Source organism: Cajanus cajan, chromosome 3 (assembly GCF_000230855.2).
Source record: "Cajanus cajan strain Asha chromosome 3, NIPB_CcT2T_4, whole genome shotgun sequence".
NCBI classification, from domain to species: Eukaryota; Viridiplantae; Streptophyta; class Magnoliopsida; order Fabales; family Fabaceae; genus Cajanus; species Cajanus cajan.
In genome coordinates, this window is record NC_138519.1 from 79,481,934 (window position 1) to 79,498,432 (window position 16,499).

Consider the following 16,499-nt stretch of genomic DNA (forward strand, 5'->3'; position numbering starts at 1 on the left):
GTTGGATTGTTATCTTGACTAATTTGATCAATAATTAATACAATTGTCCACATGTTGAATTGAAACAGTTTATTAACTTTAGACTCGGAGGATATAATAACAAATAAATAAATATATTTTTTTAAATAATTAATAATTAATATTTATATTATGATTAAAAATATTGAAATTTAATATAAAATAAAAATAAACATAAGTTAAAAAATAAAAGATTAAGAAAAAATTCTATAAACTCTCTCTTCGAAAAATAAATTAAAAATACTTTCAAAGAAAATAAATCATTCAAAGATATATTTCAAACTTTTTGCCATGTATAATACTAAAAAATTCATTATTTCATACCTTAGATTGGTTTTCATTAAGTTAACCTTTATAGTGTTTGGATATGGAATTTTATAAATTCAAAAAATTTAAAATTTTTGGTATTTAAATTACTTTTAGCTACGAAATATAAATAAAGTATCATACTTTAGTTGAAGGTACACAAATACATACATACGAATACATATTAGTACACGTAGAAAACAAAATTGTCTTCTCACTGAACGCGTGTCGTTTTGTACGCTATGATTCCTATCCAAACCCGTTAGCGTTCACTAGGTTGATACTCCGTTCCATGATCCAAAACGTTACGGAGTAAACAGAAAAAAAAAAAAAGAGGTTATAACCCAACCCGACCCGACCCGATCACGAAGCTTACCGCGGAAAGTGAAACTCATCTCTGCACATATCTTCCCAAAATCCCTCGCGATTTTTCCTCAATCTCCCAAACCACGTACTCAACTAAATTAATAGCTATCGTTATTATCACTGCGAATTTGCAATCCCGTGATGTTTTGCTGAACTCAGTGCTTAACACTCTGCAACACGCGTGAATTTGAATCTGATTGTAATTCAGGTTTTCTCCTCGTGTTTATGGAATGATGAGTGTAACTTGGTTGCTGAGTACTGGTTTTCACAAGATGGTGCCTATTCTCTAGAGAGGAATATGCTCTCTTACCATGCTTTGGACGTGGTGGAGTGGAGCATGGTTAGTGTTATCGACCTTCCAAGGTTAGTCATCTCTGTCGCCTTCATAATTAATGCTGTTGAGTTATCTCTGTTTCTACATGATTTAACGTCTACGTGGTACATTAAGCGGTGTAAATCTTTTAACTGCCTTTCTCTGTTTTGCCAATGGGTTTCATGGATGCGTGGGGCATTGTACCTGTGTCATGTTTGGATAAACTTTTCAATAAGATAATAAGAAGGGAAAATGGATTGAGTGTTTTTTAAGCTAAAATAACATACTAGTACGGTACGGGGCATGGCAAATCCCCCCTTCTGCCTAAAAAACCCAGGGTATGGATGCAACAGGTATCATATCGAAAATATCAAGATATAAACAATAAGTTATTAAATCATAAGAATTATTTTAAAAACGTTTTGGAGGAGTGTAATAGCAAACCAAACCACTTAGTGACAAAACCTGGTATTTTACATGGACTGACTTGTATTTGAAAAATAAGTGAGTAAAAGACGACTTTCCAATCTTAACCATTAAGTACTAATATTTGGTCGTATTCTGGGTTAGGCAACCGATCAGGAGGACCCGTGTTATGTTATGCATCAAAGGTTTATACTTTGAGTTTGATAAGAAAATGGGTTATTTATGCTGCTTGTTCCTCTAGTGGCATGTTTGCTTTAACCTTATTTGTGCCCTGTAATAAACAGGGTTAAGGCGTTGATTGGATGTATTATTACTAGATTCAGATTGGGACAATGTGCTGAATATAGTCATCAACCTTTTTTTCTTTTTTTACTTTTGAAATTTTTTTTTCTTTGAAAGTTTAGTACATGTTCTCCGCTCAGCTGTGGCTAATCCATAAGTACAATTAGTTAAGAGAAGACAAAACGGAATACTAGTTCAAGACTTCAAGTAAACCTTTGAAAGGGAAATGATAACATCCCTTTAATGGATTATATGACTTCCATGGTATTTGGGGATTTATATGTGATCATTAGCACTTTGTAATGGTGGATAAAATGGTTTCCCCAAAGAAATAAGCAATATAGGGGGAAAGGGGAATAAAGGTAATTCAAAAGTGAAGTTTAATTTTCAGACTTTTTTTTTGTACATCATAATCATCTCTGCTTTGCCACGTTTTCACATTTGAGAACTTTGGATGCATGAAAATGCCCTATTTTATTCGTCTCTGCCTTAAAGTCTATATAAAATGCTATTAATTTTGCTCTTGCAAAAGTTTCCTTTTTATTTCTAGTTTCAAACCTGTAATTATTTAATTAAACTTTTGATCAGTAGAGCTTGTCATTTTGTGTAACCATAGGGCCTCATGCTTTATTTTTTATACATAAACATTATTTGACATTTCTCTGGGATCCCATTTATTTGAGGAGCAAGTGTGCCTAAAGCTACTTTGCTCAAAGATTTATAATTCCTGCTATTCTGGCAGTTGATCTATTATTTCTGTATGGAATTCAATGTATGCTAGGTTTTCTTTCTCCTGACCATAAGAGAAGCAGTTACAACGTTTCATTTTTTGGTAAGGGAGAGGTTAATCTTCCACAATGTCTTCCCTTCAACTATTGCATCTAACTCGGAATGGCCAGAGTTTTCTGGCTTCAAGGAGGTACTGATCTGTATCCTTTTTTTTTTTTTTTTTTTCTGGTGCTTCTTAATCTCATATGTAGCATTGAATTTGACCCAAGTTGTTTGCTTGTTTCCTAAATATCAAATTTATAATTTTATCAGCTATTCTGTTCATTATTCCTAGGAAAGTTCTGAAGAATCCTCCCTCCTCCCTCCCAATTCTCATTATCCAAAATGAAATGCATGATGCTCAAAAACATGATAAATGTAAGGGAATTCAGGCAGTACTCAGCACTAGTGTATGTTTCATAAAAAAGGGTCAAATCAAATGAGATAATGCTTATTTTACAATTTCTACATCCCCATGGCCCATCCTGTGATCTTGAGACTTCACATGCACTTTAGTTTAAACTCTTAGAAACTATTAATTATTAATAATTTCCATAAGAAGTTGGACTGTGAAAACTTGCATTCATTAGGTATGATTTGCAATGTGAAACATAAACTTAGGAAACTTAGTTTTAAAGAGAAGAGTCCAGGAAGGAGACAACTCTTGTCTTGGCAGAAGCATTGGTGCAAATTTTCATATTTGATCCTAAATTTCTTTCTCAATGATTCCACTTCTTTTTAACTGCAATGCACTTTATGCTGGGTTGATTGCCTAAAATGGTGGAATTCTTGTTCTTGATTTTAACATTACCATTATAAAATTTATCTGAGAAGTGTTTTTTCTGCTTTGATCAAAGCACTGTTTCTATGTATCTTTTTACTCATTGTACACCATACTTTGGTTGCTGACTGATACTACTAAAATCTTTATGTTATTTAACTAATTTGCGTGTATTTTATACTGTAGTATTATTGATGCTTTCTCCATTCGGTTGAATGACAGGAAAGCTTTATTACTTACATCTGGTATCTTATTCGCTGGTGGAACAGCTGCATATATGCAATCAAGATTTAGAGCTAATAAACATGATTTATTTGACCATTGCAATGGGCACAACAATGAAAAAGACACAGAGGAGGAGGTTGTGAAGAGTGTTAATGCACCAAAAAATAAACAAAAGAAAGGGTTAAAGTCACTCCAAGTCCTTGCTGCAATTCTACTATCTAAGATGGGCAAATTAGGTGCAAGGGATCTTTTAGGTTTAGTTGCTATTGCGGTACGTCAGTTTTGCTGTGGATGATTATGCATTATACATAGCTTCAACTTTTCAAAATGAGCCATAATTTAATATATTCAAGTATTCATCATAGTTTTTGACTCCATCTATTTATCTTTAAAATTATTGAATCTAGTCCTGAGTTAGTTCCTACCATATGTAATATATATTCACTATGATCAATACAAATCAAATAGCTTGTTGCTGTCATTTATGTTTGTGGTTAAACGTGAAGTCTGCTGTTATGCACACCTTGAATGAGCAAGCTGCATGTCACTAGGTCAGAATCTGTAAGACAAAGAAATATGTTGGTTGAATGCCCTCTCCCCAAAGAAAAAAATAGCAGATATTAAAATTATTGGCTTTTAAAATTCCACGAAATTGCAGGTGCTGCGAACTGCTTTGAGCAACAGGCTAGCTAAAGTGCAAGGCTTCCTATTTCGTGCTGCTTTTCTTCGACGTGTACCATTGTTTCTTAAGCTAATTTCAGAAAATATTCTTCTGTGCTTTCTTTTGTCAACCATTCATTCTACGTCAAAGTATATAACAGGGACTTTGAGTTTGCATTTCAGAAAAATATTGACAAAGCTTATCCATTCCCACTATTTTGAGGTAATAATTGTTAAATTGCATGTCATTTATGTCTATTTTAGATTGTATGCTTTGAATTGTTTTGTTGATCAATTTATATATTCCTAGTTGCTACTCAACTGTCTTAAGTGTTTTTATCCTTCTTCACTCTGTTGTTTTTCTTATTTTTTGTTCTTTTATTTTACACGTTTATATGACAACTTTGTTTTTATCTCTACTTGCAAAGTTTAAAAATTCAATATGCATATTTTCAGAATTTGCCTGATGGTACCTTCTATTGTGTAAAGAATATGGATCATAGTTGGTTACAAACTTTTAACTTTCTTGGTACATGAATTTAAATTTATTAAAGATATAATTGAAAAAGAAAAGAGAAAAAGTGCCTGATGGTCCTGTTGGTTATTTTGCGGATCTTGGGCTGCTCCTGCCCAGGATCATTCCAGATGCTTTTCCTCATCTTCTTGCATTAAGTGGGTGTTTCTTGAGAATGTTCTTGAGCAACTGTTTGCTTCTCGAAGTAAAATAACTATTCAGTATCCATTAGGTTCTTTAAAATTCCAAGTATGCAATGCCAGACTCTAATATTTTTTGGTTGTATGATAAGGTTATTCTCAAATGGCTGAGTAAAGCCTAAAAGGTGTATTGTAACACAATTTAGTTCTTGCAATGGCTTTATGTTTATCATTCATTTTGCTTTCAGAACATGGTGTATTACAAAATATCGCATGTTGATGGTCGGATAACTAACCCAGAGCAAAGAATTGCCAGTGATGTGCCAAGGTTCTGTTCGGAGTTAAGTGAAATTGTACAGGATGATCTAACAGCAGTTACTGATGGACTTCTATACACTTGGAGGCTGTGTTCATATGCTAGCCCAAAATATGTCTTCTGGATATTGGTATGTCTTCAATTGAATTGTACTTTATATATTTGTGATTAGCAGCTTCTGTTCATACCTTTTGAGTTTTTGCTGATGTCTGGAAGCTATTAGAACTTAGATCTGATGTTAGAATCAGTATTTGTCTTCTCAATCTACTGTCATGATCTTTTCAGGCATATGTACTTGGAGCTGGTGCTGCAATCAGAAACTTCTCTCCTTCATTTGGAAAACTTATGTCCAAAGAGCAACAATTGGAAGGAGAGTATCGACAGCTTCACTCGCGATTAAGGACTCACTCAGAAAGCATAGCATTCTATGGTGGAGAGAGGAAAGAAGAATCTCATATTCAACAGAAGTTTAAAACCTTGGTTAGGCACATGCATAAAGTGCTACATGATCATTGGTGGTTTGGCATGATTCAGGACTTATTACTGAAGTACCTTGGTGCTACTGTTGCTGTTATTTTAATTATTGAACCTTTCTTTTCTGGTCATCTAAGGCCCGACAGTTCAACTTTAGGGCGTGCAAAGATGTTAAGCAATCTTAGATATCATACTAGTGTCATAATATCCTTATTTCAGTCCCTAGGAACACTTTCTATCAGTGCAAGACGGCTCAATCGTCTCAGGTCTGTTGGATCTTTCATTTCTGTCATCTATAGAAGTTGATATTAGAGGCTTTTATTGGTCACATTAGGCTTCCCGTATATGCAATTCCTTTGTAAGATTCATTTTGTCTGCCTACATGTTCTGACCTATCTGTATGTATTACAGTGGGTATGCTGATCGCATTTATGAATTAATGGCTGTCTCAAGGGATTTGAGCTTGGTGGATGAGAAATCTTCCCTGCAAAGAAAAGGAAGTAAAAATTGCATAAGTGAAGCTAACTACATTGAATTTTATGGTGTCAAGGTAAGTCAAATCTGGTCAACTATCTATCAACCTTGACTTCATAATATTGAGTTTGTAATGTTTTATTAGTGACTGTGCACCCAAATTCAGGTTGTGACCCCCACTGGCAATGTCTTGGTGGATGATCTGACTCTTAGGGTTGAACCAGGGTCTAATCTTTTGATTACAGGTGTCTGAACTCTCTTTTTAGTGGCCTTTCTTTCTATTTTTATTTATTTTTCTTGGGCTTGACTCAGCATTGAAAATTGATGTTATTTATTATCTATTTCTATGATGTAAGAGTCATTGTTAAGCTGTGATTTCTGATGGTTGATATTTTGACATGTTATTAATGCTTCTTTGGCTGAAGGTCCAAATGGCAGTGGAAAAAGCTCCCTTTTCCGGGTTCTAGGTGGTCTTTGGCCTTTGATTTCTGGATATATTGTGAAGCCTGGAATTGGCTCCGATCTTAATAAGGAGATTTTCTATGTGCCGCAAAGGCCATACACTGCTGTAGGAACACTTCGAGATCAGTTGATTTATCCTTTTACTATAGATCAGGAGGTTGAACGACTCACAGATCATGGGATGGTGGAGCTGTTAAAAAATGTAAAGTCCACATCTAATCCCATGTTTTTCTCAATTTCACACAAATGTGTAGCAGTTTATTGATAATTTAGCTGATGCTATTGTTTATGGAACTTGCATGTATATGTATCCAAGGTTGACCTTGAATACCTGTTGGATCGTTACCCGCCTGATAAGGAGGTAAACTGGGGTGATGAACTTTCATTGGGTGAGCAGCAGAGATTGGGCATGGCAAGACTTTTTTACCATAAGCCTAAATTTGCAATTCTAGATGAATGCACAAGTGCTGTCACCACTGATATGGAAGAGCGTTTTTGTGCTAAAGTTAGGGCCATGGGAACATCTTGCATTACCATATCTCATCGCCCAGCATTGGTTGCATTCCATGATGTGGTTTTATCCTTAGATGGTGAAGGAGGATGGAGTGTTCATTATAAAAGGTTTGAACTTTACTGTGCTGTTTATCATTGTTCTACTTTAGAGTATTTGAGATTAAGATTTAAACTCCAGGGAGGGCTCTTCTACTAAAATGGGTATTGATACAATGAAGGCATCAGAAACAAAACGACAGAGTGATGCAAAAGCAGTTCAAATTGCATTTTCCATGAGCAAAAAGGTTTAGATATTTTCTGATTTGATTCTTGTTGCCTTCATTGTTCTTTATTTTACATTGATTTTGAAGATTTTCACAACTTTTTCCCCAGGATTCTGCATTCTCTAGTCCAAAGGCACAGTCATATTTTGCGGAGGTGATATCATCATCTCCATCAATGAATCATATAATTTCACCATCTACTGTTCCCCAACTCCGTGGTAACACAAGGGTATTGCCATTGAGAGTAGCTGCCATGTGCAAAGTGTTGGTTAGTAAATGCTGTAACTGTGCTTTCGAGGTTTTTTTCTTGTGTGTGTGTATTAGTGTACTGTATATTCGCACAACTTTCATCATAGTGATTAATTCTAAATGCTTTTTGAGTTTATTTATGAGTTAAAAATAAAAGTAGTAAAAATGTGAAAATGGGTAATAAAAATGCAAGTCAACCTAAATATTATTAAAAATTAATCACTGAGTCATCTACTTAATGTCAAATCATGACTACAGTTGTAATTTTAACAATCAATAGATAAAAATTTAGCGAGGGGAACCTAAATTGCATATTTTATAAAATTGGTAGATTAAAATTGCAAATATGATATTATAGGGGAATCAAAAGTACAAAACCTAAATAAAAATAACTATTAAAACTAATTTTATACTTGATACATTTTTACAACTGTTTTATGATTTAATAGTTGTGTTATATTTAATTAAAACTGATTTTAAAAGTTAACACTTTTTTTTTTATTTTTAAAATCAGTTTGGTTATAACCAGTTATATAACTGGTTTCTTAAAAATTAAAACTGGTTCTACCAAACCAAAACCGGTTATAGAATATTGCTTATGGTTTAGTTATAATATCCACTTATCATATAAGGTTAATTTTTATAAAATTAATCGGTTATTATAAAATTGGTTAATTATGGTTATGGTTAACTTTTTAATGACCAGTTATTATTTGGTAAAAAATAAAACCCGGTTATTATAATCACCGCCCACTTGCAGTTATTTTCTACTACTAGTAGTCATTGATGGCAGAGTCGGTGTTAGGTTGGCTAACTTGCAGCCAATTTGGTTTTCAGGCTTTTGTTGGTTGGGAAATTAATAATTATAATCTTCTCTCAATATTGTTTTTTTACTGATTTCTGTTTGTTTATTAATCTGAAAAATGAAAAAGCTTATAGCTTTAAAATGTGGCTGAGCACCCCCACTGTTCGGACCTTCCCATTCATTACTCTGTCTTACAATTTGAATTTGAGCCTAATTCAACACCAAAAGTTAGCTCAAAAGGTTTGGATTTTCCATCACTTATATATTCTATTTTGATTATAACATTAGTTAATGTGGGATCTCCAAACACTGGTTTTTGTCAAGGATAAATGGTGGTGCTCACTGCTCACAGCATCCATACGAAATTTATAATCCCCAACTGGAAGGAAGAATATTAAGAAAAATGAAGAGAGCTGCTTTTGACTAGTTCTACTTCTCTTCCTTAATTCTATTAATTTTACCTCCCTATTTTTACTAAACTTGGTAAGACTTGAACGTTGAAATGCAATCAAGTTATAAATCACATAAATTCAAACCAAATTCAGAAGAACAGGAACAGTGCATAGGCTTAGATTATTAATTGTATTGTAATTGCATGGAGTTGGACTTTGAAATTACAATTCCAATTCTAAAAATGTTATAATTAAAAATTCCAAGCTCCAATTCCACACCAAATTCCTTGAACCAAACAAACACCGATTGTCTATTTTTAAAGCTTTCTCACGAAGTTTCACATTTTCTCCCCTAATAAGTTAAACCTGATAGGAAGCCGGATCCTATGAGTCTCGTAGCCTTATATGGGGAAGCCATTGAAGTGTACCCCTGAAGGCCCAAACACCCAGGGCCTACCCAGTTTTATCCTAGGCGGGAATAAGAGGAGGGGAAGCAATGGATTTTGTTATATAGTCACTAAAGGAATATTGTGGGGCATGCCGTTTGTTATTTTGAGATTGGAGTCTAGAGAATTATCTCTTACTTTGGAGCGTATTGCTCTAGTTTTACTTGTATTTCCTTTTTTCCCATCCAGTAATACAGATTTACAGACTTAATGATAGGATTTTCTATCACCAAACATGCATGTCGCATGTCTCTAACAAGCCCCTCACGTCCTTGAATGTGGATAATGCATATACCTACTTTGATGTTGGAATTAGTATACTAATTAAAAAATGGGTGCGTCACAGATTGAGTATTAAGCTATTAGGTGAGGTCCGTGAATAATTTATATCTTTAACAAATCAGTAAGACCAATTTAAACGAGACAGTATGTTATGACATATTTCCTTTTAAGCATGTCTTTAAGTGATGCAGTTGAAATCACACAACTCCAATGGGAGGAAACGAATCCATATACATGGTTGTTTGTACATTAGCTCCTGACAACTTACAATGACCCATTCTTATAGAATATACAGCGTACTTTGATTGATCTATAACTACAATATATTTCTGGCACTTTTTTCTTATGTGGACTGCTTCCTTTTAGGTACCCACTGTACTTGATAAACAAGGTGCACAACTGCTTGCTGTCGCTTTTCTTGTTGTTTCAAGAACATGGGTCTCAGATCGTATTGCATCACTAAATGGTATTTTCTCATCTTTTATTCATTATTCTAAGAATCCATGCTTATAATGTTAAATTTTTGTTTCCCTAAGGTACCACTGTGAAGTTTGTTTTGGAGCAGGATAAAGCTTCCTTTATTCGGTTGATTGGTTTAAGTGTTCTTCAAAGTGCTGCATCTTCTTTCATTGCTCCTTCTTTAAGGTAATTAGTACAAGTCCATCTGGGACCTTAATTTTTTCTATCTTTCACCAGTGACTTGTTTACATGTGGTTGCAGGTGAAATTTATCAAAGTTTTTTATATCATTGTTGAGTGGAAAATTTATTTTCTAAATTTTTATATATAAAATGAATAGAGTGAAAGTTAAATAGATATTTACAGCATTGAAACAGGGGGGAGGGGGTGTAAACTTGCTGGCCTTACAAATCTTTCAAATATCCAATTTGAGTAAATATCCTGTTCTTCAGGCACTTGACAGCCAGGTTGGCCCTGGGGTGGCGGATTCGTTTGACGCAACATCTGCTAAAAAACTACTTGAGAAACAATGCATTCTACAAGGTAATTGAATATGAATTGTTTGCTAATTCTTTTCCTTCCCCATTTTTTTTTTCAACATTGGAAGCATGTTCTATATTTTTGCTTCAATGATTAGTTGTTACTTGATAAATCACGATTGACTAGATTTTTACTATTTTACATGGAAATTTTTCTTGAAATAATTTTCTTTCAGTTAATTGTAGCTATGACTGTTTTACACTTCTTTGCCTTCAAATTTAACTCGGTTTTCAACTTGGTTCCTTGACTGTTTCAGTATTCTGCATTCCTGTAACTATTAAATTTATATCAATATTTTTCCTTCCCCCACAGTAAATGGGAATTTTCAAGGGAAAGTTTGATGCTATGTTAATCATGGCTGCATTCAAGAAGTTTCCATATAAGCAAGACAGTTATGTTTTGCATGACGTCTGGTAATCACACAAAGGGGCCATTAGATATAGTGAAATCTGAATTTTCCATCCTGAGCATGGGAATGACAATGACTGGAAACTGGAAAGCAGGGCTTTATTTTAATGATTTTTTGTCTTAGGAATATAAATAAGTATTCATGGGAATTTGCATGTTTATTTATAATTTTACTATTTCATCTTCATCACACATACAAATAATAAAAATGAAATTTAAATTTAATTCTTCAAGATTTAATTTTACTATTTCATCTTCGTCACACATACACACTTCAAAATAAGAAACTACAGACCACAAATAAGGGCATTCAAAAGAGATGGATGATTTTAAAGGAAATGGTATCATTTACTTTTTACCAGAGAAATACAGAGTACAGTTGCTTTGGGGCCCTCTTACTCGCAAGAGCATGTAAGGAGTGTATGAAATATTAGTTTTATGTTTTATTTTACTGTTTTTATGGGAATATGAGATGCTCATCCCATTAGGCAGGAATATTATTCTCACAAACTGGGAAAATGCCTTACCCATGAATAAACTATAAGTTAAGTTTTTGTCTTAAATAACATTTTAGTCCTTGTAATTAGAGATGAGAATAGCTTAAGTCTTAAATAGAGGTCTATAGCTTGGTCCATCTAAAGTCAGCCTAACTTATTTAATAAAAAAGTTAGATTTTGGTTTTTAGAAAAACCTGTTTATTTAAAAAGGGTAGACTTGGGTTTATAAAAAAAAACCTGTTAGATTTAATAGGCCAGTCAATTTAACTATAATAAAATTAATATACATATTGCATTATTAACAATATAATTAAATAAATAAATTTGAAATACAAAAAAATCAAATTATCTATATTTTTTACATTTCCACTATACTTAAAAGTTTTACATTCTCCATTCGTATGAAATCAAGAAATAGAAGATAGAAACTCTAACAATCGTATCTACACTTGCTCTTTTCCCTCATCTTTATAGTTAGTTATTTAGAATTTTTAAAATGAGATATTTGAGATATTTAGAAAGTTTTTTTTCAATGAAATTACACCCTTTCATCACAGCTTGTGCGTTACTGTACATGGTTATGAATGAGTTGTCTATTTTATGTTAGTTTTTTATTTTTCTTTTAAAAATAGATTTGTCGACTTATTTAAAATAAAGTTTATTGGCTTGTTAACGTAAAATAGGCTTTTAAACATGTTAATAGGCCAAATCAGTCTTTTAAAAAGGTTAGGCCAGGTCTGTAAAAAAGCCTATGATAGATAATAAGTCAGGTTTAGATTCTAATTTTATAGAACAAGCTTGGTTTATATATTCAACACCCCTACTTGTAATATACAGCCTTTTCAGCTTTAGTCCAGATTATATTTGATCCATGCTGAATGAATCCTTGTAATGTGTTGGTTATATTGATTTCAGTCCTTAAAATATGAATATAATCAACATATTGCAATGAATTATTACAAGGACCAAAATTATTATAGTCAACATATTACAAAGACTAATTTAACATAGACATAATATTACAGGGACTAAAGTCAAACAACAAGGACCAAAAACAAAAAATCCTATTTATCAAGTATTAAGACTGATAAGAATTTTTTTGTAGAGACTAAAACCAAAGAAGTGTATATGATGGGAACTAAAAGTTATCTAAGCCTAATTTTTTTAAATCCCAGGTATCCGTAAGGTCCATTTGCAAGAATCTCAAAAGCCGTCAGATATCAAAAAATAGTTCATAAGCAATAGTTTGAGATTAACTTTTTGTCATTGACTAAGTTTTAACTTGGGGATAAAAAGTATGACTTTATCTCTGCCATTATAATATGAATAATTAGAATCTTTCGTTTGGCTCTGAAACTCTTTAGGATGTCTCTTACTTGGTTTCAAATTTTTGCATGCATATTTTTTTTTTAGGTCTTTCACATGGCAAGCAAAAATATTGATGCAGATCAGAGGATAACTAACGACTTGGAGAAGTTAACAGCAGACTTGTCTGGATTGGTCACTGGAATGGTAAAGCCATCTGTGGATATTTTGTGGTGAGTGCCTCATAATTGAGTTATGTTTTACTGGTAGCGTGTATTTACTAGAACATATTTGATGCTTGTTCTTTCCTTCTACTGCTATTGCTAACTATTATTTTTGTCAAGGTTCACATGGAGAATGAAGCTGTTAACAGGTCAGAGGGGGGTTGCCATACTCTATACTTACATGTTACTTGGTCTGGGATTTCTAAGAACTGTTACTCCTGATTTTGGTGATTTGATAAGCCAAGAACAACAACTTGAAGGAACCTTTAGGTAAATCCATCAAAAAATCTATGCCTCTATGATGGAACTAAACAAATAATGCTGTTGTAATGATTCTGACCTTTTCAATTTTATGCTTCTGCTAGGTTCATGCATGAAAGACTCTGTACTCATGCTGAATCTGTTGCTTTCTTCGGTGGTGGAGCTCGAGAAAAAGCTGTGAGCATCCCATCTAAACAATATTTAATATCTTTTCTTTAAGGGTGTGCTTATTTTCAAAGGTGCAAACTTTAGAATGAAAATTGCTTTACACTTGCTTGGCACAATCAAAATGTGGAATGATTAGCAGTAGATATACCACAACATAAATCTACCATGCAACGAAGAGTGAAAACCAAACCATTCCATTCCACTATATTTTCACTCTCCTCTTAACTTCTCATCTTATTTAATGATTCTTGAACAAGCTAACTCTAAATGTACAACTTATACATGAGTTTGTGTTTTAATATTTTATTTGATGTAAGGCTCTAGAATGGGGCATGCGGTTATGCTCTGGGTTTAAAAGGAAAGTACACCTCATTTATTTTATTTATCCTACTATTTTGCATTGAATTTTACAGGCTGTAAATTTTACTATCATAACTTTGTGCAGATGGTTGAATCAAGATTCAAAGAGCTTCTCTCCCACTCGAATTACCTTTTAAAAAAGAAGTGGCTATTTGGTATACTGGATGATTTTATCACAAAGCAACTCCCTCATAATGTGACTTGGTTACTGAGCTTATTATATGCCATGGAACATAAGGGAGACCGTGCTTCAATAAGTACTCAGGGTAGGATTGTTGGACTGTTATCAGTAATTCCCTTTATCATCCTCTTGCCCCCCACTGACATAAGCTATACTATCTTACAGGTGAGCTGGCGCATGCGTTGAGGTTCTTAGCATCTGTTGTTTCTCAAAGCTTTTTAGCTTTTGGTGACATTCTTGAATTGCACAGAAAGTTTGTGGAGCTTTCTGGTGGTATTAGTCGGATTTTTGAGCTTGAAGAACTTCTTGATGCAGCACAGTCTGGTACTTCATTATTAATCGTTTTGCAAAGTATCAAATAATATCTTGTTATTTCTACAGCAATAATTCTTTATAATAGTCAGTCACCATGTATTAACCATATCTTTGATGATACAGGGGACTCCATCAATGATAGTATTACACCTTCAATGATGGATTATCATGCTAAAGATGCTATTTCGTTTTCTAAGGTTGATATTGTAACCCCTGCTCAGAAGATGTTGGCAAGGGAGTTGACATGTGACATTGAGCTTGGTAGAAGCCTGCTTGTTACGGGTATTAATGTTATTATACTTTCCTTTTCAGAAGAGGGAATTTTCTTGTGATTAGAATTTAAATCTTATGCGTGTCATATTTCAAAAGGTCCAAATGGAAGTGGAAAAAGTTCCATTTTCAGAGTTCTTAGAGGACTTTGGCCAATTGCAAGTGGAAGATTCTCCAGACCATCTGAAGATGTGGATCAAGAGGCTGGATCAGATTGTGGCATCTTCTATGTTCCTCAGCGGCCTTACACATGCTTGGGAACATTGCGGGATCAAATTATATACCCACTGTCCCGTGAAGAAGCAGAGTTTAGAGCGTTGACGATGTACGGAAAAGGTATTTAAATTGATGACACCTACTTTGTTTTATTTATCACTATTGCTGAGACAAGAATTTCACTTCTGAGCTGCCATACAGTTGTAATAATTCACAAAATAATTTAGATGTTAGTCATGTTGACAGCATTGAAGATTTATCCTTTCTAAATTTAGTGTAGAAAAAATTGTTTATTCAGTTTCCTTTTGTGAAACAATAATTTCTTGTTCTTTTTTAATCATTTTAAAGGGTTTACTTTTTTCCCATTTTAGTGCTGATCATTCTAATCTTGCCTAGTTCAGGCGAAAATCATCCTGACCCTAGAAAATTGTTGGACACGCACTTGCAAACTATCCTAGAGAATGTTCGGTTGAATTATCTTCTAGAAAGGGACAACAATGGATGGGATGCAAATCTCAACTGGGAAGACACCCTCTCTCTTGGAGAGCAGCAGAGATTAGGCATGGTATGTAAATCTAATCTATATTAATTTTAGAACGAGTTTGTTAAATTTCTTGAATATCTTTTTAAATATATTTGAGGCCTTAAAACCTCGATTCTTAAGTTGAGGAAGATATTATAATACGTTTATGATATTCTTCTATTTGGATTGTAACATTTACCTTATGTTCTTAAGGCACGTTTGTTCTTCCATAAGCCTAAATATGGTATCCTGGACGAGTGTACCAAGTATGTATGATTACTCATGCCTTTTTTTTTCTCCTGTGGAATTGTTTGCTTTTTTTTTTTTGTTAACCATTGTTTTATACTGTCTTGAAAAAAACATTGATGGCAGTGCAACTAGCGTTGATGTCGAAGAACACCTATATGGGCTTGCAAACAAAATGGGAATCACAGTGGTTACTTCCTCACAAGTAAGAATCTACAAGTATAGTACTGAAAAAAAATAAAACTTTATCATGGTAAATAACTAAATATAGAGAAATAAGAACAGTTCACTAGTTAGTCATTCTTTGTTTCATTACAATTGGGATTTGGTAAGCATTTTGAACTTGCCTATTTTGTTATGAGATTCCTTATGTGATTTCAGATCCAATACATTCCTTCTCCGCTCAAAACTTTTTGATTTTTATTTAGTCCTAGGCTTCTTCTAGCTTACCAGTTAACTTCTCCAAACTGAAAATGCATTATAACCATCCACGTCCCATCAAACTAATTGCCTTTGCTTCTGTTCTCTCAGCGTCCTGCTTTAATACCATTTCATTCCATGGAATTGCGTCTGATCGATGGTGAGGGTAATTGGGAACTTCGTTCGATCAAGCAATGATTTTTGCAAGGTACTGTTGCTGCTGGCTCTCATTATTACTATAGATGTTGCCGAGTCTTGAACATACAGACTGATTGCAAGCGGATATTAGGTTTGCCATTTTTTTTTTCTTTCATTTTTTTTTTCATTTTGGGTTTAACATATTCTCCTAGCCTCATTTTTTTTTTGGGGCTCCGTAGCCTTGTGGGGGCAACAAATAAAAATAGCATTGATAGCCAAAATGGTTAATAGCAAGTTGGAATGCACAACCTTTCCATGATCTCTGCGGTATATAATCAATCATGTACAGCGTTTTCCATTCCCTTCTATTATTAGGTAGCTGATATTTATTCATATTTTGTAACCATTGGATGTAATTATTGATATTATTTTATCAATAAAATGGTATGAAACAGGAGTAGCTCTTAGAGGTATTTTATCCCCTTCATAATTCT

General features: G+C 33.6%; 1 protein-coding gene across 1 annotated transcript; it reads left to right on the forward strand.

Annotated features, from left to right (window-relative positions):
• The first annotated feature begins 637 nt into the window (after nucleotides 1–637).
• On the forward strand, nucleotides 638–16,495 carry ABCD1 (peroxisomal ABC transporter 1). Its single transcript, XM_083071424.1, has 26 exons — nucleotides 638–1,053; nucleotides 2,493–2,630; nucleotides 3,483–3,756; nucleotides 4,144–4,368; nucleotides 5,048–5,245; nucleotides 5,401–5,855; nucleotides 6,001–6,139; nucleotides 6,230–6,308; nucleotides 6,489–6,727; nucleotides 6,842–7,146; nucleotides 7,217–7,322; nucleotides 7,411–7,569; nucleotides 9,842–9,941; nucleotides 10,012–10,120; nucleotides 10,386–10,476; nucleotides 12,792–12,916; nucleotides 13,028–13,177; nucleotides 13,273–13,345; nucleotides 13,782–13,962; nucleotides 14,043–14,201; nucleotides 14,316–14,474; nucleotides 14,562–14,798; nucleotides 15,080–15,243; nucleotides 15,415–15,467; nucleotides 15,574–15,652; nucleotides 15,979–16,495. The coding sequence occupies exons 2-26, from the start codon at nucleotides 2,569–2,571 to the stop codon at nucleotides 16,063–16,065; spliced, it is 4,008 nt and encodes a 1,335-aa protein (XP_082927550.1). The 5' UTR covers nucleotides 638–1,053; nucleotides 2,493–2,568; the 3' UTR covers nucleotides 16,066–16,495.
• Nucleotides 16,496–16,499: the final 4 nt, after the last annotated feature.